The sequence below is a fragment of the Microchirus variegatus genome (assembly GCF_963457635.1).
Source record: "Microchirus variegatus genome assembly, chromosome: 11".
NCBI lineage: Eukaryota > Metazoa > Chordata > Actinopteri > Pleuronectiformes > Soleidae > Microchirus > Microchirus variegatus.
Window position 1 is genome coordinate 17,974,815 of NC_139812.1, and position 27,357 is coordinate 18,002,171.

Below are 27,357 nucleotides of genomic sequence, written 5' to 3' on the forward strand. Positions count from 1 at the left end.
TGATAAAAACAACGACTTCATAGTGTAACTAATGCTAAAGTTGAATTAAGTCTGTCACAGTGTGTGAAATGGTACTTTGTTGTCTCTCGACTATGAATCCTGGAGTTGTTGACACATTTTTACAGTGAAATATCAAATAAAATGAACCTTCAACTTGACAAAGTATATTCATGTCTTTGAGTGAAACACCCACTTCCCTTTAGAGCCCAAATAGCTTTTTGTGTCTTTGATGAACTCTATATATGAAAGCCTTGCCTTTCCATCTCCAGCCTCAGTCCATTTATACACTTCCTTGGACTGCTCAGTGCTTCAAAGCAGTGGTGCATGAGACCCTTAAGCAACATGGCAAAATACCCCTGGGCCTTTTAAATAAATAATTGCTTTCTCTCTGCCTTTTTGATACCATTTGTAGAAGAGAAACACGGGAAGATGCAACCCTCTCGTAAATACAGTGCAAGTACACTTTTTGTCTGTGATTCTTCTTATCCACCTGCATAAACTGACAAAATCTTATTTGAAAGTAGTGCTTCTTTTTAGAGCATTCCGAAAATAAGGACATGTTACAGATTTATTTCAGAGGGCTACATTCGTTCAGCATGGCCTTTATTAAGGAGACTATAGTAAAACATAAAAAGTTGCTTTTCTTGTCTGCAGAAACAGTCTGTTTGACAAAACCGATCTGTCTTGTATCCAGTTGCTTACTACTCATTACTAGCCACACTCTTTGATGCCACTCCATGATGTTAGTGGTGATGCAAGTGTTGGCATTGTGAGGGTCTCAAGAACCTCTCAGCCGTTACACATAACAGGTGCCACTGCTCGTCCCCATTTCCCCAGACATTCACCTGCCAAGTCTGATGTCCAGTGTATGACTGGTTGTATTTTTCTGTCTAGGAATCTTGCCGACATAAAATTTGATAAAATCATTACTCCATGCTGAATGTCCCCCTTACTAAGAATGGAATGTTTTAATTGAACATGTCAGCATTGGTCAAGCTTATTGGTCAATACTCTGTAACCAAAACAAGCTATACATTTTTTTAACCTGTCAAGGCTACAAAACAAATTCACACCAGTGAGGCTTAACCTTTCATTATTTCTTATTTTTCCAAGTTCTTCTGCCTTATGTTTTACCAAACACCTGTTTACCCTCACACTGAGTAGAAACAGAGCAACATGGGCATCTAATCTGAGTACTTCATGCTGTCAAGTGTAAGTCTCATCATCACTGGTGTTTTATCCCTGGTTTGGCCCCTACAGAATGGTCTCTCCCTTGATGTTTACAGGAAATGAGAGTGCAAGCTCATAGTGTCATACCTTTCAGCAAGTGTCTGTGCAGACAGATATTTTCATCAGTCTCTGGAGTACTTTGTCAGTGTCTCTGTGACAAATCTCCCCTGGCATTTAAGTTTTTACATAATATGTAATACATTCTTCCTGTCTGCAAGGGACAAGAGTCCAGGTGCTAATGCCCATGTGGAGTGCCACAGTGAGGTGAGGACAAGGGACTAATGTTTCTCATTAAGCCATATATGGATCTGGAGGGAAATGGTTACAACTGCTCTGAATGATAATTGACAATCATTGTGAATTGCCACAGTTAATTGTTAAAGCTGTAGTGTGGAACTTTTAAATATAAACAAACCATCTCTAAATGAGTCCCCACAATGCTGATTTGGTCTATCAGCTCCACATGGCCCGCTCTGCCTGTTAATATAGCAGTGTTTTTCTGGTTTCATGTAGCGGCAATGCATTGCTACTCAGAGTGATGCAGGTGAGGCGGAAGAAGCAAGACGGTGTCATACTGCAGCACTAAAAGTGAAAATACCAAGAAATGTTTTAGAATTGAATTCTACTGCAAAAAATAAACCTGGACATTCAGCAGGGACTTCATTGTCACATTTTATACACAATCACGATTTTGGCTTCTCATGCACAGTGTGCGTTATTGTAACTGCGTGCTCCGCTATAGCAATTGAGTGCTCGCTGACGACGTGCCTGCATGTGCCAATCACAAATGCCTCTGTTTCATTCACCTCCAATTAAGTTGCGTTAATACAGCTGTATTATGCACATGTAACTTACAAAAGTACAGCAGAAATGTGTGCGCATGTGTGTGTATGAGCCTGCAGACTCTTTTTGGTAAATATTCAGCAATCCACAGTGTTTCAGCACTGGAGCATTAAAATATAAAGTCAACTTTATTCTGTTGTTTTGTCACTTACACCAGCACGTCAAAACACATTTCTCATATTTTTTTTTTGCCTATCCCATGAGTACATTTGAGAATACATTTTAAACAGTATAATCACAAGAGGCCATTTCATTATCTAGTCCTACCAGGGGAATAAAATGTGCTAAACTTTTACCCGTGGTCAGGCAGTCTTCCCAATAGAAGATGTATTCAGAGAGTAATGGATGATATGTGGTAATGCAGCATGACCTATTCTCTCACTATGTTAATATTCATGGTGTTATGATTAATTTTACCTTTTGCTTTAAACCACAACTATATGCCAAAGGCTGCATACTGTCCATGGCTTGTCCCTGGCATCATCCTAAACTTGGTTTGTCTGGCGGTAAATGAATGTAAATGGATACCTTAGTGGACCAATGAGCGTGTGTTTATTGAAAATAATGCCCTGTCACAATCACAGCTGGCAAAAAGCTGCCACTATAACTGTGAAATTCATTTGTCTGCAGCCGAGAGAGAGCATTTTGTGAAATACAGTCCCTTTCATAGGGGCCATGTTTTTATTTGCTTAAGGCCATGCATTCTGGACTAATAGAGCACAGTTGTTTTCCACATTTACATCAATGCTTAAGTATGCAGATTAAATGGATATCTGAACCAAGTTTTCAGTTACATTTGTTCCTGTACACTATTTGTTTTTACTCTAAACGGTTTCGAGTTGTATAGTTCACTTAGGACTTGTGTGTATTTCCTAATGCGTTGGTGTGATTGATTCTTTCAAAATAAGTCAAATTGATGTGGCCACAGAAAGCTGTTTGATTTCCTGCCTTTTCTCCTACATTGCAAAGTGACTTGCTCTAATGATTCACATTATCACCTGACAAAGGTGTTGAGCTATGGCAATTTTGTCGAGCACATCGTCATGACGTGCTGTTTTTGAGTTATTTTGGGGTTGTCTGGGTTGTCGTTTCCAACATACGTTTTGTTGAACAGAGAAAGGCCCCTAGCTTAAAATAGCACCAATCTATTTAGGTGTTTTTGCATCACCCCCACTCTCTATGAATTCCTAATGCATTTATTGTTGGTCCATCATCAGAGAAAGCTCCCTGCACAAGAAGAAACAAACACCCAAACAAAAAGGCGCTGACAGAATAGCAAATTCTTTTACTAAGGTGTATTGCATCCAGTTCATGCAAACGGCCACCGCTTGGGATGAAATAGTTATTGTATGCAGATTTTTTTTCCTATTGTAAGAGAAACATTGAAATGCAATTGAATGTGTCAAGGTCAAATGAATAATGTGTTAAAATACAAAAGCCCTTCTAATTGCATCAGGTGTTGTATGCTCTGCATGACAGTCTAATGATAAGATGAAGCACTCAAACACAACCACTTGTATTGTTTACTGACCTGTACACATAGCAGTCATAATAAAGAATGTAATAGTGTACAGGTGGCTGATAATTATATCATGTTTAATTGTTTTAGTTTAACAGTTGTAGTGTTCTTTGTGGACACATGATTCTGTGACACACAATACAGTTAGCAAAATTATTAATTCTGTCACAAATGAAAGCAAGACATTCAGACACAAAAATGCTATTAAACCAGCCTTGTTTTAGCCAATCTTGTTTTACTGCTGTTTAACAAGCAGAACACTCGGTGGGAGTAGAATTGGAATGAAGACATTAGATCATCTACTGAACAAAACCACTGCTGCTCTTCCACACTATGGGAAACTAGTGGTATATGTCATAGAAGCAATAAGAAATGTAAAAACAAAAAAGAAAAAGTGTTTTGATTGATTAACATTACTGTTAGTTAACTAACTAATACACTTACTTAATTGTCCTTTTCCATGTGGTATTTTTGCCATCTGGAGATGCTGTTGATACTGTTGCTCAATTCCTTTGGGAAAAAGTTTGGGAACATGCTTGGTTCAATTACAGGATATATATAGTCCTCTGTTTCAGCCCTGCACACACTTCTACTTCTTCTACTTTGAAAGCAAACATTTTTTTTTATTTTTTGTTTTAAATCCCAGGCAATACCACCTCAATAAAATAAACACATTTTCTTCCTTTAACATAGTTATAGACCCATACAAAGACCCGTATCTGCTACTTTGCTTAGTCTAATTCAATCATATCAATTAATTTAGCTCTGCATAGACCTCTCCTGCATTTCATTGTTAATGACATGTCATTGTCATACCTACCCGTTTCTACATCTGAAGCTCCCACTCAAGCTTTCTTAGGAATAATTCATTTGAAAAGTTGCTTTATTTTATTTATACAAACCTGCATGCACACTATAAACTACAATTATTGGTGAGAATTTGTAAGGAATTGTCATTTTACCCCAGACATTTTCTGGATTTATACTATGAGCCTATGATTGAAACAGACAGTGACTGAGAATGTTTTTTTTCCCATGAATGAATAATTTGACTGAAAAGGGGAAGTTTATTAGTTTATGCCTGTGTTAAGCATAAATAATAAATATTCTTCACAGAAGTATGTCTTACAGTAATATCTAATTTGCATGTGCTTAATGATCACAGACTCTGCTTAAGCATACAGGAAACAGCTTGACCATTTCTTGGATGCAATTCTTCTTCTTCTCAATGTTTTCCTTTTTTTTTTAATCCATATAGCACTTTACTCCATCATACTGTTCTGTGTCTTCCTCTGGATCCCCTTTGTCTATTTCTACTATGAAGAACGGGACGATGACAATGTGAACAAATGCTCGGTAAGAATGCACTTTTCTTTGACATGAAGCATTGCAGCTTGCTTAGAGGGGGTGCTAAGAAATTCAAATTTTATTCAGGTGATTCATTGCAGCTGACCAATATGCTAATGCAAAAAATGTCCTGAAGTGATTTCAGTTGAACGCCTCAGCAAACCTAAGGAAAATGAATCTGTTTACTTGCGCACATCACGTTTTACATGACAAACAATGAAAGCAAATTTTCAGGCTTTTCAGTTTTAATTTTTAAGCCTCTTTGTGGACTCTTCGGAGCTTCAGTCTCTCCCAATTTAATTTGGATTTTATAATTACAACATATGACCTACAGTTTTAAGAAATTAAGACACACCAAAAACTTAACACTTACTTATATTTAAATCATACACGTTTAAAAGGGAGATTTAACTGTCACTAAGTTGAATGCCTCCTGTCCGTTTCACTGTATCGGTGTTGTTTTTGAGTTATGGTCCATGTACTAACTGTTCAAGGAGTAAATTACTCATTTGAAGTAACAGCTGGCTCATCTGTCAAGCCCTGCTTCTGGCCTGTCCTCAAAGTCGCCATTTATCGGCTGTGAGATAGCATGTATATTTGTGAGCACTTGTGGTGTTGTTGAGCCGCGCAGGTTTACCTAATAAAATGATAAGAATATATGTTATGATCACGATAATGATGATGAATATGTTTATGGCAGGAAATGAAATGTATGAAACCACTGAATTCCTTTTTTTAAATTCAGTGTAGGATTTTTAGGCCTTATATTGTCACCCAAAAACAAAAGAAGTGCTTTTATTGACAGATGTACTAGACACCAGCTGTTGTTGTGCCTTTTCTCCCGTCCATGTGTCAGTTTTGATCTGACAGAGGCACTTTCTGTCACAGACAGGGGAGTCTTTTGTATTGTAATTTTAAAAGCACCTTCAAAACCATTGAGAGTGACATGTTATCTCTTCCAGGTCAAACTAGATCTACACTAAGTCTATAATGATATCACTCACTAGAGTAGAGGTGGGCAAGATATATCCTCTGAGATACTAATGTGATCGTTGTTTTAAAGATTATGCAAATTGAAATTAACTAGTATTTAATTCATTTGACATTTACATGACTGCAAAAAAAAAAACACACTGAAACTCCACTCACTCCCTGAAGGCGTGCAGTAGAAGCCTCCTTGCTTCAGCATGACCATTCAGTGCCACATGACCACTAGTGGACCCACATGGTCACATGCTACCTGCCACAAAGGTTAGCCGCACGAGGCAATGCTAATACGGAGAAAATGTGAAGAACCAGCATTGTTTGATTATTTGCTATCGCTTGTATGGCACACAATTTACCTTACAGCAGAGCATCTGAATTTGCCCTACACTGTAGTTCAGTTATGCTTCTTTGAATTTGTATTTAAATGCCAAGTAAAAATAAGTACCTATTTATATGAGCTGTAAGCAACAATTAAAAGGTTAATTATTATCTTATATTGTCTGTTGCCCATATTGCCCACCCCTACATTACAGTCTAGCTAAACAGTGCATAACTGTATAAGTATAAGATAATGTTTCAATTCATTGCCATGAATGACCAGTTGTTTTTTCCCCCCACCTGTATTACAGCAAGTGAAAAATGCTCTCAAGTATACAGTTGGATTTGTCATCGTCTGCGTAGTTCTTCTGTTGATTGGGTAAGTTTGAGACATGGAAACTCACTACATATTATAATTTATAATACTGTATGTAGAAAGGGTGTATGCATACTTTTGTACAGTTAATAAGCAGAGGACCACTTCAAACAGTTACTGTGTCAATTATCTGAAAACACAAAGCCATTTAAGGAAAAAGTATATTATCCTTTTCATTGATTTACATTATATTTTAGAAACACTCCATACATTAGGTCATTGTATAAAAGATCAGATAATTATAAATACATTTTATATTGTATCAAATTTCAACTGATTTGAACAGATTCTCATCCATGTCACATTTCAGTTTTGTATTGATTGTGTTCAGTAGCAGCTGCACAACATAATGGGTTTCCTTTGTAGCCGTGAAAACAACATACTTGGAGTTCAACCTATACAACTATGCAATATATTGTGTTCCCTCAACCATTAAATGGTGAAATGAACGACAGCCCACCTGGTTTGGGAATGACTACACACTGCCATACTTTCTTAAAGTTTTAAAGTTAGGACCTCTTATAGACAGAAGCAATTTAGTCCCTCTTTTACCTCATGAACTGGGACGATTGGTGCTTTTTGTTCTGGCAGTTGTTACTTTGGTCTTTTGATTTTCAATGACATGATAGCTTTTATCCTGGGCTGCTTCTTTGAAACCAAGAAACATAATGGCTGTGTTTAGTGGCTGTCGTTCAGACTATGCTGTCACCAGGCTTTTATTTTTTTTGTCTCTTTCCAGACAATGTGTATGTTAAACATCTCTTCTTCTGTGACTGCTTCAGGTTTTTATCTATCCCAATTCAGCTCAATGTTGTTTAAGTCTGGAGATGGTCTTCCAACAAGTGCTCCCTTACAAAATAATTTACAAAAGCCTGTTCTCTAAATTTAAACAGCACTTTTGGTGGTTGAGACTTGATTTATGTACCTTTACCTGTGGAGTCTGTGTGAGGGACACAAAGAACATACACCAGTTACCTAAGGTGTTAACACTGACAATTCAAAACCTTTTTGTCCTGGTGCTGTAACATCACAGTCATAACATAATGCATTTTATTTACATCTTCTGAATTATTTTTGTTTTAATGCTTTCAGAGCTTTTGTTCCACTACAAGCCCCACCTAACCAGAATTCCACCCAGTGGGAGAAAGTACAGTACATTTTTGAGGAACTTGGAAGTAAACGTAAGTATATATATTTAAAAAAATCTTCTGACTTATTTTTATTGTTGTACCTATTGATGACATGCCAGTTATACTCATTCCACAAATTCACAATCATTCCACCTTTTTTCAGTAATTGGCCATTTTCAATTATCTCTTTGAGCTTCAAATGTTATTTCTTGCATATGTGATTGTTTGCTGATGTTTCTCACCTGCATGTGAAACAGAAAAACACAAGTTGGCTAAAGATGGCACGAGTTGAATTAACAATACAGAATAGCTGTGAAACCTTATGACACATCCTTGCAATTGTTTGAACTTGAAAGTTTTGACATGATAATTGCCTCTGTTATTGCCAAATATGGACTCCTAACAGTTATCTGGCCTTTTGTGATCTGGGTATCAAAGAGGAAGTTGGACCATCTGCCTCCTTTCACAATAGTGGACCCCTACATGCTCGCCTTAGCCTTCCTCCCTTGGCACAGGAGGAAACTGCTCAGCTGCTAAGGAGGAAATGTTAGGATCATCTCTTTTCTAATCCCCGTCTTTTCTCTCTCCAGATGGGAGGTTAATTGCATAAAGGAAAGGAGCTTTTGCTACATAACCCTGCTAACTGCTTTGCAGTGACTCTTCATTAAGACCACTACATCTTTAATGGGTCCATCATTGCATTTGTTTCAGCTTGTGCAGCGCCTGTTAAAAATGTGCCTGCCAGTAAGTTCTGATTGCTTGGCTCATGTTAATCCAGCTTGTCGTATTTGTGAGAGTGTTGTTCAAGCTACTTCACACAAATTCCACATTAGAGAAGCATGTAGATAGGAATCCCTTACTAGGGCTGGCAGAGTGAAAAAGGATCCTGTGTGAATGGTTTATATAGTCCATGCCCTCTGATTTGTCAAATGTCTCCTTGGATGTATTTTCTCAAAGGACTCGGTCTGTGAATTCAGTAAATGCAACATTACGCAATGTAAGGGGTGGAACGTTCAGTGCGCCACACTGAACAGCATACAGTTCACCCTGAAATTGTGTGTGCAAATGACTTGAATGAAAAGCAGAGTATATACAGTTTCCAGTATACTGTCTAATCAGTGTTCCAAAGATCCCTGAATGTACTTTAGATCGGTAGCTCCTTCAAAACCATTTTTTTCTTTCATATGTTTGACCCTCCATCAATGGGAGGTTGAGTGGGTGTGAGTCAGCCTCAGTTCAAGACTTCTAACATTTAACTTTTTACTGGCCAGCTTGATTGTTTTAGAAGCATACATTTTTCATTTAAAATTTCTTGAGGTGACAGCTTGGGTACAGAGCCATCGTCAAAGGTCTGTGTTTTTCCGGGTTCTAAAATAGTTTGTGTGGAAATGAGGAATATACATTTTTATTTTTAGGCTTCGTTTGACGTTTTCATGGTTAGTGAATTGATACTGTCTATCTCATTTCGATTGATGCTTTGACATTTTATGCACAACTCCCTAAATGCAAACTATTGTGTTTCCCAATTTCTTAAATTATATTATATAACTTTTCTCAACTACATGAAGAACAACCATTATGGGTGAATCTGTCCAACTTTGTTGTACAATACATACAGTGTAACATGCCACAGCATATGCAGGCGCCATAGAATGTTGTATGTTGTTGTATGGTTGTACAATTTACAATTTTCTATCCCCTGAACATGCCAGTATAGCGGCTTCTTTCTTGCTTTTGATGATCCTGTCATTACAGAGAAATAGGGTATTGGGGCTAAGGGAGGTCCTTTGATAAACTCCTCTCTGTGCATGTCTCATGCATACACACAAGCCTGAAGGGCTATATGCAGGAAAAAGCTACCCCATTCCGTTGCTGTTGGAATCAAAGCTTTACAGATGTGGATGCAACACCAATAATAGACAACGTTCCTTCTGTTTAATCTCCAGAAAATGTGCTCAAGAAACCAAGAAGAGTGGCAGAAAACATCTATCCTTTGCTTTGTTGCAGTTCATGAACAGAGTGTTCTCCATGCAGAACATGGAGCTTTTGTCTATTTTACCAAGCTCACCACTAAACAAAGGCAGCATAATCGTAACACAACACTCAGGAATAGCCAACATGTATTCATATGTTAATTTTCAGTCCTGCTGTCAGACTTCAAAGTTTCTTTTTTGCATACAGCACATTAAGAACATGTATATAATTCATCTCCATTTACTACCCCTTTGTCCTTCTGCATAGGATTTTTCTCCGAAAGAAAGTGATAAATAAACAACAAAAAATAATACATACCCTGAATACTGATGTAATCAAATGCCACTGCCAAGGAGAAAGGCAAATGGCGAAGCACGTATGAGAGCTCCGCTGACAGGTGGGCCGGGCACCGTGAAGTTTCTGCTGAGAGGATGTGGGATATCTATAAAGGGACAACTGTGCAGCTTTTACGTAGAACCCTATGACAGGTGGGATCTTGACAGGGGAGAGAGGCAATCAGTCTCTTTATCAATTCCTATCTTCGAACTCCAGCTCTGACAGCTGGTGTGACACCGACTGTTGCCCTTGCATGATGGGTGGTCCCCTTTCTACTTCCATCAGAGGTGACACATATCAACTCATACATGGACTAAAATATCCAGCTGTTTAAACACTGATTGTGATCAGTATGACAGTTGAAAAAAAATGGTGACCAGAGAAAGACTTAGCCACAAACTGCATTGTCCTTGTCCTTGTGAATAACATTCTTACCCATTACCTCCTATGGAATAAATACAGTGCTCTGTTCCTTCAAGCACAAAAACAAATTTGCACACCTTCCCTACCTGGTAAATTCTTTCCATGATTTCAAGAGTTTATTTGTTAAAGCTCCCATAGAGTGGTCCTATCGCACATATATTATGTGAATAATGGAAGTCTACTTACATACTAATATTAACTTGTTTTTATGGTCAAAAACCTCCTAGTTCCTGCAAGTGAGCCGATCGAAATCTCTCCTCTCGTTAGCCGTGCTGTTTCAGACTGAAATCTCACCCCCAGAAGACTGTGTTGTGATTGGCCAGCCAACAAGGCTGGAAATGTCCCCACTGCGGGACTAATAAAGGACTATCTTACGCTTTTCCAACTGTCTTGTGATTGGCCAGGAACCTGTCAGTGACGTAATTAGCACGTCAGCTCTCAGAAGCGCAGCTCCGCCTCTGGAACGGTGGATGCACTGCAACTCATTATCAAAATATTGTTTTAACAATGTTTAAAAATGGCTTAGTCAAGACTCCCCGCTGTAGTCCCTTTTAAGCCTTTGACCTGGAGTCGGACCCAGAGTCAGAAGACACTGTCGCAGGTGAAACACTTCCACAACGGATGTTCTTCTTCTTCTGCGGTTCAATGTACGCATTTGGATGTGCCCGGACTAGTGCCTGGAGCAGGAGGATCTGCTGTTCAGGAGACGGGTTCCTTACGTCAAGATTCCAGGCTTTTTCAGAGCTGGATATACATAAACACAGCATTCTCAGCAGTGGCTGAACTGTTTGTTTCGAAAAAGTTAGTGCTTCATAAACGAGGTAATGGCCCAGATACACACCAAAAAACAGCATTAATTGGAACTTCTGGTCTATTGGAGCTTTAACATTTGTGGTCTTCAATATCCTGCTCGAAAAACTTCAATAACATTATTAAGATTATTTCTCTCTTCCTTCCATCAACACAAACATTCTCAAGTGCTTAAGACTCACCCACACTATCAGTTACTCCATTTAATTCAAAGACTCCTCTAGATTGTTTTGCACATTTATAGTGTAACGCAGTCAAGTGAGTTTGCAATCAAGCATCATTTGATCACATCCATTGTTTCCCTCATCCAGATGTTGGCTGGCAGATAAATTGTAGCTAACTTTAGCTCACTAATTTGTATTTTCCATCATGTTCCTGTCTACATGAGCTGTGGTGGGCTGAGAGCAGTTTTGGCTCTAAATTACAGTGATTTTTATCTCAATGGACACAGCACTCCTGTTGCTTTTGAAATATTTGCCAATGCTCAGTGTTTTGTGACAAATTAGTAACTAAATAACATGTACAGCTCCATAATCTTCTTTTCTATTGGGTTGAAAAATGTTTTTTTTTTTGGAACTTTACCTGTTAACTAGCTGACTCTGCATACTCCTCCTGCTCTTCATCATTTCTAGCTACAGCTATTCCTTTCAGACCCTATCTTACTGCTTCAACTGCCATAGCTGCAGCACTGGTTGAAACCTCATAACAAAATAATTCAATAATAATGTTTGGATGATTCAATGTGTCCCTGGCTATTCACAGCCGATGTATTTGAGAGAGGAGGGAGGTGCATTGAGGGGCAGAGGAAAAAAAATGGAAAATCAATGTGATTTTCATAGTTTATATTATGACTAGCCGCCATATATGGCAAAAATAAAAGAAAAAACTTCAGTGGGGGAACAAAAAGCAAACATCAGATCATTTTTAGGAATTTCATTAATTGGATTGTCTGAACAGTCAAGCGTCTGTATAATATTCTAAGATATTTATAAGTAATTACATACAGGCACTGCAATGGGGTCTGAGTGCTGGAAACATTTCAGCTGTCTATGTTGAGCATGAAAAGCGAAGAGCTGAGGGAAAGTGCACACAGCAAAGTTTGTACCTTTTGTCAAAGGAGTCCATCGATGTTTCTTTCAGTGGTCAAGGTCAGATCTCTAATGGCTTTCCTATCTTTCCACCTACAGATGGTCTGCCTGCTCTGTCTTTCTCCATCAGCACCTTGACCTTGATTGGCATGTTGGCAGTCATCACCTACACGGTGAGTTGGTACCTGAGACAAGTGGACAGTGTTTATTTATATGTTCAAAAACACTAATTTAGGCAAGTCATCCAATAAGATGATTTTCCCTATAGCTTAATGAGAAATGCACTTATTTAGACATTTGAATAGAACTTTAAGCACTTAAAGCACCAGTATAGTTTCTTTAAGGAATGTTTTTTTTTTCTTTTTTCATGAGATATACCTAATGATAGCCTTCCACTCTAAGTAATGCCTTTGCTTTATTTTTAGACCTCTGGTATTCAGTGGTTCAAATTGCTTACACTGCCATCTTTCACCAAAGCACCTGAGAGGTTGGCATGATGTATACATTCCTTTCTTTACCTTATCAACCACTTTCCAGTCTATTTATAAATTTTGTATAGATTTGCCGTTTTGCCCATTAAAGTACAATATGCCTATATTTCGATTCCCTCAGCAATCTGCAGCTTTTCATTTTTTCCTTGTTCAGGACAATTGATTGTGCTGTAACATTTGATAATGCTGTCCATTTTTCATAGCTGTTATCTTGGTAACGAGAGTGTGAATATTCCCGGGAGGTGGCGCTGGTGTCAGCATGGGAATAAGACAGTTGTGTGAACATGGAACAAATACCAAACAAACACCTCATATCAACCCAGAGATTCAGAGTAGAAGTGACAGCCAACCCCAATCTTTCTAGTTTCTGTTAAGCACAAATAATTATTTTTTGACAAATTACACAACAATTGTATGTGGAGCTCTAATGAATAATACACAAGTAAGTAAAGTAAGTTGTCGAACTAATCTCCCTTTAGGACATATAATCCCTCTTAGCTGGGATATTATCTACTGTTCTCACTTTGCTTCTCACAGTTCTCCAGAGTGGATCATTAACTAGTAAATTGTAAGGATAAAGTGTGCTTGCATTTATACTGACCCATGTTGGTATGGACTCTGTGAATATTCAGTAGAAATCAAAACTCAACAAAAAGTGTGTTTTTGGCATTGCTTGTTCTGATCAAGGCAGTAAATGTGCAGTTGCCCCCCATTTTTATTCTTACAGACACAAAAAAAGGAGGCAAATTTTTTTCTAACCTTTTTTGCCCCTTAATGTCCTCGCCATTGTCCTCTACCTGCAAGTGGTAAAACTCCCCTTGGTGACAACCCACCCATTTCGCTGAAAAGCTGTGTGATTGATCATTGTTTGGAGTGTTACTGCTAAGCCTGATTAACTTAATGGTGTCTGAGTGACAGGTACCATAAGCATAGGAAATGTTGTTCATGTCTCCTTTGCTAATTTATCACTACTCTTCTTGCAGAACCAGCCCCTGCACTGTTCATATAAACAGTTCTGTAATGTAAACTGTATATACAACTCCAGCCTGGCACATTTTTTAGGTGTATATATAAATTGTTTAATTTATGGCGTTTTGGTCTTTTGGCATTTTAACAGGTGCAGACACATTTATATTACACAGAAGCATCAACTTAAGGGAACATTATTCTGTTTTGACTAGTTTTAGAAGTTGTAGGTACAGTTTAAATGTATACATGTTATGTTAATCCAATACAATTATCTATAACATCGTTATTGACTATGCAACGTATTTGTATATATGTTATTTGGTTTACAAAATATATATACCCATTAGTACACTTCAATTGTTGTGTCGTTTGATGTGCAGTATGTTCCAAGTTGTTTGTTTGAGCTATTAAGTGTTAAGCTGAAAATAGAGATTTTTCCTTTAAAAAACATTTAAGTAAGTACATTTCAAATAGGAAACCACCTTTGCTTTGAATTTTAAATTACAGTTTATTTGCTCTTTTGACATAAGTCTATACTGAACTCAAAGCTTGTGCATCATGTCAAGTACTTATGTTTCATTTAAAAGTCTGGCTCGCTTATTGACTGCGGACTCTTAATGGCTCTGACTTCTGTAGACCTGCCTTTCTCTCGCTCTCAGACAGCCAGCCACAAGATGCTGATGCAGTAGTAAAGTTGAGAAGATTAATATCTGTTGAACTAATCGCAGGAGCTGAGATTAACCTGAAATGATAGAGGTCTTCAAGTGAATCAGAAGGATGCCACTGCTTTAGGACTCTTCATTATATTAAATATGATTATCATTCGATATTGTTATAAAATAGAATATTTTAATAAAGTGTTAAGTGTTACGAGCTATCAACTAAAGAGATGGAACTACCAAAAGTTATTTAGTTAGCTTAATCTATATCTACAGTTATTACTTCTTTTATTTACTTATTTTAAATATACAGAGCAGGCCAGACGTGATACAAATGTACTGTCTCATCTTGTCATTTTTATTTTTCACATGTGGTCAAATTTAGGTCCATTGAAATTATGTAAAGGTTGGACCATATGCTTTCTTCTTAGAAGTGTTTCATTTTTTAATCAAACCTTTTAATGAGAAAAGACAATTATGCAGGGATGTTCTGTGTTCCTGCCAGACTAAAATCTAAAAGGATGCATCAAAGTAACTGTCCATGCGTTCCACAGACGCATCTAATTTTTACATGACAACAATGCAGGTTTTCCTCAACATACTGACATAGACTGTGGCAGTCTGATAAACAAAACACAACGTTGACTAATGGTGAGGTGTCAGAAAGTGTTGGTTAAATAATATAAGTATACTCACTCAGTTTCTCAAGAAATACATTGTAACCTATTTAATTTCCCAGGGACCCATAAAAATCAACACATTGAAAACCTATCAACATCACTGATTATGACACTTCTGATTGGCATCCCCTTGAAACTTGCCTGAAGCTTAATACATACAGTATATATTGCAATTACAGAAGAATAAAACTTGGTACAATATCTTAAGAAACCTGAAAGTATGCTGGAGGCAGCGTGGGAGGTCACCCAATTGTTCAACCATGACAGGGCCTTTTCAAAGCTGCATTACCAGTTGTATTACTTTTGTAGATAATTGGTCAAAATTGCAGTCCATTCTTTGGAACTTTTTGGTGTTAAGCTTCAGGTGAAAATCCTTCTTATAAAACATTTTTCAGGCCTGAGTTATATGAACATTTGCTTGAAAATAACACACCATTTCATGATAACAGATTAAATTGCATTCCATTTATTTATTTCATATATAAGAATGTAATCATTAAAGACGGCCACACCTTGCGTCTAAATTGAGTTAAGTTGCAGCTATGGAAAAAAAAAGTCCTTCAGTTCAAGTGTGAAGGAATAACCACTGCACTTTTGAAAAGCTGTAGCAGATTTTGCACAAGGTGTGAACCAAAACTTATTCACATGAGACATTTTGAATTGTTAAAGTAAGAAAACCATAGGTAGATTTAATATTGATGGCCAAATACCATCTAAGCTGATTCCTGAAGTCTGTTATTATGGATGTTGTCCTTAGGTTATACATTTTACCTCACGTTTTCTAACTTTAAAAGTCTAAATGCTGTGGAAAAAAAGTCTACTGGTTTCTGGAGACACCACCATGCACCGAGTAGAATATGTCAGACATTCTAGGCAAATGCTTTGCTTAAAAGTTTTTAGTCTGTCAGGCAAACATCTGTTAGTATACACTCCCTGTTTCTGTAAGAATTACATGTTAGAGCCATCTAAACAGGACGCAAACCTGAATTCAAAGAAGCAGAAAACAGTTGAACCAAGGATCAATTTGTAGGCTTGGAGACGGTTAAAAAAGTTAGGTGTCAGGCCTATTAGATTGAACAACCTTATTGCTTTGTCAGACAGGCATTGCTCTTTAATGTGTGTTTGTCAGTTTAGTGTTTAACAGTCTTTAAAGATAAAGGTTAACTTGAAATCTTGTCCGAGTTTATGACTGGAGCATGTTCATTATTACAATACATTATCCATTTAGATTATCATGGATTAGCTTCACCATCAGCATCAACAGTGCTCTTTGCTATACCTGACTTGAAATTCTAATGAAAGATAAGACACATACTCACTATCATCTCCATTATATCAGTCAGGGATTTGTCATATAAGCACTGTATATCCATCAGCAATGTTCAGAGTCATACCCATATTAAAAACTAAAATCTCTTATAATGGAAAAATACACTTTAAAACCCCTATAAGGAGACACTTATTCTTTGGTTTGACAAGCAGAGTGCTGAGATAAAAGTCTACATAAATACTAGTAATGTAAGAAAAAAAATATTCATTTAATTGCTGTGTGCAAATGCAGCAAATTTTATTTTGCACCATGAGAGTGGTGTTATAGTAACAGCAGATTTAAGCAAGCAGTACTTCACACTTTGTCTTGAACTTTTGTACAGTTTGTATTGCTGGAGTAAAGTTCCACTTTGTGTCAACCACAATAGTGGCCTTGAAAATGCTGGTGGAACTGAGTATCTCATTTTTGATTATGATTTAATGACCATACTGATTTTAATGTTCACTCAGTTAATGAAAACATTTTAATCCTCTACCTCACCGTTGCCTTAAAATGTCCTGGGATCCACAGAAAATATGGATGTACACAAATGAATGAAAATGGATGCAGAATATGGAAAAAAAATTTTTTATTATCCCTTCTGAACTGTAAGGACCCTTTTCGTTTTAGTATGTATTGTCCAAAACGTGCTTTCAAGTCTGTTCTGCATCAGATTTGTGCAGCTGGCCTTGTTTAACGTCCTGTACTGTCCTTTTGAATTACATTAGAAAACCCAGACAATGTGACAGTACTTCCAAATTGACTAAATGCCAGATTTAAATTATAAATAGTTAATAATAATACACTTTTGCAAGGTTTAAAAAAAAAAAACCAAAAAAAACAATAGTATGATATATAGACTATGTATATATATATATATATATATATATATATATATATATATATATATATATATATATATATATATATATATGTATATATATGTATATATATATATATATATATATATAGACTATGTATATATATATATAGACTATGTATATATACATATAGACTATGTATATATACATATATGTATATGTATATATATATATATATATATGCCATATAAACCATTAAATCAAGTCAATTAAACATTTATATCAAGCTTGCCATAAGATTTAGACACTGTATGTGTTCCTGGAGTGTTAATTGTAATTAAATTCAGTGAGAATATAGGGAGAGACGCCACATTCCTCTGCCATTTTGGCTCCATCATTACCAAAGGAAAGAGCAACAAAGATGAGGCTTGTGTAGGAGACCTGTATCCAACGAGTTCTCCCTCTTCCCACTCAGGAGTCACATGAGTATGTCCAAAGATTACAGCCAGCAGCTCCCCCTCATCCAACACACACACACACACACACACTGCTCCAAGCTACTTCTGGATATTAGCAACCACAGTGAGGTTTAAAATAACTTTAATGAGGCTGCATTATAATGTGTGAACTAAAAATATACATTTTAGCAAAAGGGCCACCAGTTTGTCTTTATTCCTTTGAATCTCTCCTATGTAGTCGAAGGGAAGATGTGTTTCTCTTGGGATCTGGGGCAGGTTTTCCTTTTATGAGTGTGTTTGATATTCGGGACATGCTCCGGCCTTAAGAGCTACATGATTCATTGCAGGAGGTGACATTCGCCCATTGCAGAGATCCACAGCAGAGACTAATAATAGTCTAGCCTGACTTAGTATCCCATGCGACTTTCTTAATACTACCTAACACTCAGAAACTAGTAAAAGTTGTTTTAGAAAAATATAGGCTCTGACGTTTCCCTACTTGAAAAATAGATGAAAGAGGGCAGCATCTTTTGACTCGGCTGAAAGTATCTTTGCACAGAGGACCCCTTTGTTTTATTATGAACCCATAAAATGGCACTTCTTTAAGCTGGTAAAAGCGAGACGGCACAGGAAGAGCAAGAAAGCATTGGCCCCCTCTCATTTGTATTGATTGGTCTGTTTCCTCGTATTAGAGATGCCCCTGCTTTTTTAATTAAACTTCAAACCTCCATTCAGGAGATTGAAGCCCACTGTTTAAAGTGCTTTTTGATATATTTATTTGCACATATTCTATTTTTCTTTGTTATTACAGTATGCACATTATAACTGTTTAATATTTCCACATTTTATGTACGGAAACTAAAATAAAAAGAAGCAAATTTATTGAAATTCACATCATTTACTGTTGAGGCCCCCTCCTCTCACTTGGGTTTTTCTCCTTGAAATTTTGCTTGCTGAAATATCACCAAATCCTGCTTAGAGAATAGTGCTGTCACATGGGGGCACTGTTCATCTGTATATTGCATCAGGATGATATAGGGCAATGATAGCCACACAAAATGGTTGCAGTAAACTCACCAATAAACCACCTCTGCACAATTATGAATTTCACCATTTATTTTTTTTACATTATTAAAAATTAACTGGGAGCTTGGGAGGTCAGACACTAGATGATTTTCTTTAATGGATGTTTGCTTACTCTCATTTGGCAATTGACATATCTGTGATGGTTTTGTCATTGGAGAGGTGGATATGTGTGGGTGGATGCACGTGTCATGTATGCCATCCTTTACCTCTGACAAAAACGTGTATGTGATTATAATGGTACTTCTTTGCTCTCTTCCAGGCATATGGTATGTCTGTACTGCCTTTGAATCTGATAAAAGGCACACGGAGTGTGGTGTACGAACGCCTGGAGAACACCGAGGACATTGATGATGTTGAGCATCAGATAGAGAAGCTGAAATCCAAGGTTAGTTTCATCACATCACACAACAACTGGTGGCGCAATATGAAATAAACACAGTGCAAATTATCTACAAGTCATGCAGTAATGTCATGGAACAGAACCTACAAGAAACCGCTATAGATAATTTGATTAACAAGTATATCTATAAAAATAGTTGCTGTTTCTTTTTTTTCTGCTGAAGTACAATCTGCAATGAGTGTGTAATCACACATTCATTGAGAGTTGCCACATGCATAGCCTCCAGCTGATCAGTCCCTCCTTCTTATCTCTCTGATGAGCTGCTCTGCCTTTGCTTGCAATTATGAATGGTTAGCATTGTCCTTATCAACTAACCTCTTAAAGGCAGGGAGCACAACGCAGGTAAACACAAGTGAAGACATCTATTAGTTGCCAGTGGCTAGATGAAGTTGAGCAAAAAAGATCCATCCTTCCTCTTTCGGCTCTACCCCTCTGGAATATCTACCAATACGGCCTTACCTGGGTTTCGCTATGAAGGAAAACTAAAGTGCATCTAAGGACAAAAAGAGTTTTCTTTCCTAATTGATTGGCCAAACACTAAATGTTTGCTTAAAACATTTAAGTTTTTTGTCAGAGACTAAAACTAAACAAATGGCAACTTTTACAGCATAGCTTGTGAAACGAGTACAAATGATTTACTGGTAAATGAATACATATGTTTAAATATATTTATTTATCTGGTTTTGTCCCCAGTGCCAAGATGGACGTCCCCTTTCCTCAAGAGACAGACACAACCTGCAGGAACTGGAGGGCAAACTGCAAGTTCTCCAGCGTAGGGGGAGACACCTGGAAATTGCTGAGAGGAACTGCTGCACTAAAGTGGGCAGTGCTCTCAGACCTTTCAAGGTGAGCCTGCATTATGGAATTGGCTTCCATAGACGTAAATCATATGTACCATGTACACTGTACCGCATAAAAAAGTAATGTCTTGCAGTGCCTGTTTACCGGATGTCATCTTACAATAATTTATCGTTTTGTGTAGAGGTCTTGCTTTAACTGACAAGACTGTTTCAATTTAGTTTTAAGTAGGAGTAGACCTGCCACAAGTTTACATTTCCTCACTAATTTTGTATTTGTTATTATTTTATTTTATTTTATTTGGCCAAGTGTAATGTCTTTTGATTTTATCAGCTTAAGCATCTTCCCCCTTAACAATTTCTCTGTGGCCAAGTTCTTATCTAGACTGCTCTAAATTTACTTTAAGTTCTACTTTATACAACTGCATATTTACCAGATTCCCATGAGTCGTCTCCTCACCTAATTTACTCGGAAGTCTCCAAGGGAGACTCACATTTCTCAGGCAGGATCTCATGGTTCCCAAGGGATAAACCAAAGCAACCACAAAACCTGTCTTTGATTGTCCCTTTTCGGGCTGGACTACCAATGCCTGGACCTTATATATGGAATTGTAATATAATTGTTCTCATATTCAAATGTGGGAAGGGTTTTAGGGAAAGAGGGCAATTGTACTCTTACGACTAACAACTTTTGCCATATTGGTTCTGTGATACTAACACATGCACTCCCCCTCTACACAAAACATCCTCAGATGATGCTTTGCTTTTCAAAGTGCAGTGCCATTATGCTTTCTTGATCCTTAGTGGGTACCTTGACAAAATCTTACACCACCAGCAATGGTATAAAACACCCTAAATTTCCTTTGCACGTACGGTTTGTTTATATAGAGCATACGTATGTGTAGACTGAACCGTCAACACTGCAGGAAAAGTACATGCAGAGGATTCATTGGAGCCATAGGTTCCCATCAATATCTAACAACAGTGTATCCTTATCCTAAACCACTCCATTACTCAGGATGAATTAGCTCTGCTCATTAGCATCTTTGTCATGTACATACAGTGCTGTGCAAAAATATAAGGCTTATATTAGGTTATATTTGTTGTTTTAGCAAACTATACAGAATAATACTGGAATAAATGTTTTTAAATATGCTTCTACAGGTTAACATGTGAAGTAGTTAGTTTGACCTACTCTTACACTTTAACAATAGCATGACATTTGCTTTCCTAAAAAAATGGTGTGGAACCCTAATTTCCTGGTACAACATATGTGTTTGTCCTATTCATTCATGAAAGAAAAATCTGCTGTAAAAAAGTTCTATTACACCAGGTTTATTCAAGACCTTGAGCAGCTTCAGCATCACATACACATGTTGTCATTGTTTTCTAATATATAAGACCAACTTTCAGTCACATCATTCTAATCCAAATGCCAATGATCACATTATTTGTCAGACATAAGAACAACAAAGTTGGTTATGCCCCAAGATGAGCAGTGAATTCTACTGGAGAAGCTATTGGTCAGTGTTTGGCAAGATACTATGTGGTATGATGATATCATATTTTTGCACCTTATTTCTTTTCTCCTTATAGACAGGGTTATTATTTCCCCCCTCATACATTTCCTGCTTGAGTCATTGAATGAGTATGAGAAGAGAAATGGAACTGGCCAAAATGCTGCTGTAATAATTCACCGCAATCATTTTCCACACACTCTTACTCATATTTTACTTGACCTTATCACCATGCACATCTGGGTGCATTGTGGTTTGTACAGCAAAATGTAGTGTTCCGCTTACATGAACATAATGGCATGGGTGAGTCCCAACTCATCTGTCATGTGAGTATGATATTAGCCTCATTTCAGATGAGCATAAAGCCATATTTTCTTTCCCTAACCCTTTACATCCTCATTAACTATTAACTAGTCTTAAATGCACTGGTAATAATATTACCATGATTTAAAAATAATAATAAGTTCAAGTCCAAAAGCCACTGCATTCATGAAATTAAAAGCCATTGCTTAAAATATCATTGAATGGTTTGCGACTTTTAATAAACAGCATTAGAGGCAACATTTACATTTTACTGAATACCACAAGATAACACATTTGCATATGGGGAAATTAGACCTGCATAAATCATACTCTTAAGCACATTTTGTACTTTTTAATAACGGCAGAAAAAAAAACATATTCTAATGCACAAGGCCTGAGTACAAGTACAACATGACATGCATCGTACTCCAGACCCCTCCCCCCTATTCATTGTTTATGTGACCTAATACCTACATTAACAGTGGACCTAGGTTGCACTGCTATGGACATACAATAGTATGTGTGGATAATATGCCCTTGTGTTCCTTTTCTTCACAATTTACCATGTTAAAACAAGTCCCACTGACAGGACAAGTCTCCACATCAGTCTTGTATTTCCCATTTTGCCACAGCGTTTCATTTTCCAGTGTTTCACTGCGCTGCAGGGATGCACAAACATTTTAAACCAGTGTCAGGAACAGTTTGTCTTTAACCAAGGGGGTTACTGCTAATGACAGTCCCCAGACTAAAATTTAAACAGTAATGAGTTGGGAGATTTATTTACTGTATACTTGGGCACTGGTGTGGAGTGATAAGCCACTAAGAAGTCACACTGCTGTGACATATTCTGAGACTATTGGTAGGTGAAAATGACACACTGAATATGCATTGCTGGTAAAAACACTAAAATGACACCCTCTTTTCATTATAGATATGATAAAAATTTATTTAATTTCGCTTTTATTTCATTACCATGTTGATCATCAGTTACTTGATTGTAATTCATGCTTTGTCTTCTTATAATTTGTATCTTTCTTATAATTCTTTACAACTAGACATTAATAAATGGTAAATGCTCTGCCTTAATATCACACTTTTCTAGTCCTAAAGACCACTCAAAGCTGCTTCACACTACAGATTTGCCATTCACCCACACATTCATACAGTACATATACATCTGAAGCACATTTTTTTCTATCACACATCATAAATCATTGCCTATTCGCATGCTGTCGGCACAGCTGTCAGGAGCAATACGGGGTTAAGTGTCATGCCCAAGGACATGTTGGCATGTAGACTAGTGGAAGGGAATCTAACCCACAACCTTGCAGTTGAAAGACGACGACCACTGAGCTATCGTCAGAGGTTAAAAAAACTGAATTTTAAATGTTCTGCTCAATGTGGCCACCTGCTTTTACCTGGCGATGGTTACGGTGAGCTATTTTAGGTACAAATCCCAATTGAAGGCGAGTCGTGGAAGGGCTTTATTGCAGTTTTGGCTGCCATCAACTCTTTTCTGCCCTGGTTGCAACCTCCCTACTCTGCCCGGGCTGTACCATTTCTCTCCCCTGTCACCTCAGGCAAAGGAGCCAAACTGGCTGACCAGGCCATATGGTCTCTCCTTGGAAAAAAAAATACATGTCAGAAAGGTTATATCTGGTAACATTGAAAATATACCTTTAATGTTATTTAGATTCATTCATTATTAGTGCATTGCCTGGCCATGAAAACATGAGAACATAATATATATATATATATATATACATATTTTTTTTTTATAATAATGGTTATTTGTTGTTGTTTTTGTTTTGCAGATAATGCTGGGCATATTCTTCATTGTGGTTGCAATCGTGTTCACTGTCGCCCTATTCATTTCAAAGTAAGTCGTGATATGCACTGTACACAATACAGCCTTCTGTGTCACTTAGAATAGTGTAACTCTGAAAATGTATTTCAGAACATTATTAAGTCTCCCTTTGTGTTTCAGTTTGGATAAAGCTCTCCACTCTGCTGGCATCAGCTCTGGATTCATAGTCTTTGGCACCAACTTAACCAATCCCCTGAATGAACTTCTGTTAGTCCTACAACCCGTGAGTATCCTCTCATCCCTCGTGTAGAAAAGATGATTATCCTCAATTAAGATATGCTCAAAGCCATATTTTCCTTTTTTCCACCATCATTAACCTAAATGAGGTGTGATTAAATCGCTTTATTCTTTACTGTTGTTACATTCACCGGTGCATGTTCTCCAGTATAGTGCAGGTGAACTGTGAAATGAACTCCAAAAGAAGCTACATACATTAAATGAGCCATATTGTCTTTTACAAAACAGCATTTACCTTCATGAAGAGCTCGTCCAACATGAGTCTTGTTAACACAGGTGTGAGTGGGAGGACAGTGGAGGTAAAATTGCTTTGAAATTTGATAGATATACTACATTTGGCAATACAGAATACTGTTGATATACACACAGGTACCTCCTATAGACAACACAAGTGGTTTTATAACCTCTTATTCAGGTAATGCTGATCTTCAAACGTTAAGTGGAAAAAATATGTATTCTTTGGAATCTATAACTGATTATGAAAACGTCAGTAGAAATATGTGCATAAAAGCATGTGCATGTTTTTAAAATTACATAATTAAGATACATTAAAGACTGTCCATTAGCCATACTTGCTCATTGTTCCATCTGTATTATGCACATTGCCATTCACTGATAGAATATTATACATAATGAATAACCGGTAACATCCTTAGAATTTGGCAATCGGACACAATCAGAAATCTTTTAATTGAGATGATCCAACATGGAAAAAGCAGCCACTTTAAGAATGAGAACAAATAATTACAGCCTCTTAAATGTAAAGTGATGCTGTTCAGAGTAGTAAGCCACATATTGTCACAAAAATAATTTGTAAGCTTTCTATTTTTGTATTTTTTGCAACCTGGATAGAGTATGTGCAGAATATGCCTTATTTTAATAATTTTGGAGGTGAACTCACAGGATTGACAGGATATGAAATCATGACCATTACCTCCTTCCGCCAGGTCATCACTGCAGGTTTGGAACAGAATATTCTCTGTTAAATTTAGTATTCTACAGCACATTTTAGAAGGAAAAGATGACTGACTGCACAGACCATTAAAGAATTGCTTTATAGATAGTGGCATTGATTAAATGTCTACGCCAGTGTTTAAAAGTATGACCTTGGTATTTTAAAAAATTAAGTGCGTCATTCTACAGATGGGATACAGGGAATCAGGTTGGAGGTTTAATCTGAATATTTCAGCCTATAGACAAGGATCGATGAATATTTATACATTAAATGTATTGTGCTTTTATATCTGGACAGCATCTGTAAATCATGTTTTTACAGAGTCGTGGTAAAGGTTAAGGAATACATTTCTATGTTTATTAATTTTGGTGTTGAACAGTCTTGCCAACATCTGAGTGCAGTGGATAGCGTCCAGCTCAGATGTGCTTGAGGTTGTTTGGCCAAGACAAAGAGATTTTGAAGATACTTGCCCGGCTCAGAGCATCCTTGAGAGGCAGACAGCTCGAATGTTTGACTTTATCTGTGATTTTTCCTTTCACAAGAGACTTGTAACTGATGTCCACAGATTTTTCCACTGGATTATATCCTGATCGCTATCATCACCATGTACTTTGTTCTCACATCCATGGCTGGTATTCGCAACATGGGCATCTGGTTCTTCTGGATAAGGGTAAGCAATTACTCCCGTCTGTATGTAACTATAACAATACAAGCACAATATCAATTTAACATTATCATTCTCTTATTTCCCAGCTGTACAAAATAAGACCAAAAAGAACCCGTCCTCAGGCTCTTCTCTTCCTCTGTATGATTCTTCTCTTGATTGTCCTCCACACCAGCTACATGATCTACAGCTTAGCCCCACAGTATGTCATGTATGGCAGCCAGAAATATCTTGTACAGGTGAGAAAAATAGTCTGTAGGCCATTTATGAGTATTTCTTGGTTTGGTTTTGCTCTGATGACAGGGCAGATGGCAGTTGTCGGTCGGGAGGTTCAAACCACTTTGACAGACTGTAGGCACCAGCGTTACTAGCAGGACTTTTAGGCTCTTGCGTCTCTTGAATTCTGTCTGTCCATATTAGATTGTGTGGGTCCGATGTTTGACAGTCCACCCCCTGTGTCATCTTATGTTTATCTGCTCTTTCTCTGTGTGGGTGTGTGTGCATGTGCTTTGTATGCATCCTTGTGTCAGTGATTTATCTCAAAAATCCTTTAAACAACATAGTTAAATTAACCAAAATATGTTTGTTTTTTTGTAGTAAAATCCCTTATTTTGGTGAAAATATTTGTAGCAGATATTACCCAAACTGAAGGTCCTACATATTTCTCTTTTATAATATAAATTATGTTTCTTTGCTCTATATGTCCCTGTTGTAACTTGCCAGATCTTCCTGAGAACTTAATGGAAATGTGTTTCTGTAAAACTTAAGGCCATTGAGACCAAATTATGAGTTTCATGTATTATAGATTTTTTTTTACAGAGTATATTTATGCTCTGTTTGAAGTGCTTCTGTACTAAATGGATATATGCTCCTTATTCATGATCAGGGTCAGATGCCCTCCACAGATCCTGCATCTGGGAACACTACTGTTGGCACTACAAGGATCTGTGATGCCAGCGCGCCTGAGGGTAAGTAATGTAGCTCTCGTCAAATGGTAAGATGTTGGAAGAACTTCCAACACATTATAAAAGATTTATTTCCCCCAAGGAAGTTTAGTCTATATTACAGTAAAGAAGGGACAGTGTACAGCCAGGCCATTGCATGTAGAACACAGTTCAGTAATCCTTATCACCATTTGTTATTTATTAGAGGGAATAATACGTAGTACATGCCTTCCTGCGGTCTCCATGCCAATGCTTATTACAGTAAATCAGCCATGAAAACGCAAATGTGTGAATGTACACCATTCTAGTGAGCTTAAACATGGTAATTTATTCATTTGCCTAATGCTCAAGCCAGGCTCCTGTTGGTGGTCATGCAGATAAGATAAAATAGTGATAAACAGGAGTATGTTCATGATACGTGATAGCATATGAGATGTTCATAACACTCTTCTTTTCACTCGTTTTTTTGTTTGTTCTTTATTTCGTTTACATTCAGTCAGGTCAGTCAGGGAGAATGGGGAGTGTATCGAGGCTGTGGTTAATTAAGGAGTGGTTTGAGTTGATTTTACTACTTTTGAGTTATTAATGTTAGTATAGAGTAAATCTGTCTGCCCTGCCCTGATTTATTTCAACTAAAAAGTCTTCAATTTATGTTTTGTAACTATTTTCTGAATTGCAAGCTGAATCAAGAACCTTTACCTCCAGGTGGAACCTTTATAAAAAGGTTCTACCTGGAGTGTATAGAAAGTTATAGCTAAATCAGAGCTATACAACATGGAGGTGCTAATGGACTAATGCCTTTGACATTTAACAAAAAGT

At 37.2% G+C, this 27,357-nt stretch overlaps 1 protein-coding gene across 1 annotated transcript in view; it reads left to right on the forward strand.

Moving 5' to 3' along the window:
- Nucleotides 1–27,357, forward strand: part of lmbrd1 (LMBR1 domain containing 1) — a 42,466-nt gene that overhangs the window by 6,662 nt on the left and 8,447 nt on the right. The window contains exons 4-14 of the mRNA XM_083897509.1: nt 4,851–4,948; nt 6,556–6,623; nt 7,713–7,801; nt 12,481–12,554; nt 19,114–19,239; nt 19,948–20,100; nt 23,686–23,750; nt 23,859–23,961; nt 25,496–25,600; nt 25,684–25,833; nt 26,481–26,562. Coding sequence (XP_083753635.1) covers nt 4,851–4,948; nt 6,556–6,623; nt 7,713–7,801; nt 12,481–12,554; nt 19,114–19,239; nt 19,948–20,100; nt 23,686–23,750; nt 23,859–23,961; nt 25,496–25,600; nt 25,684–25,833; nt 26,481–26,562 — 1,113 coding nt within the window. The remainder of the gene's footprint in view (nt 1–4,850; nt 4,949–6,555; nt 6,624–7,712; nt 7,802–12,480; nt 12,555–19,113; nt 19,240–19,947; nt 20,101–23,685; nt 23,751–23,858; nt 23,962–25,495; nt 25,601–25,683; nt 25,834–26,480; nt 26,563–27,357) is intronic.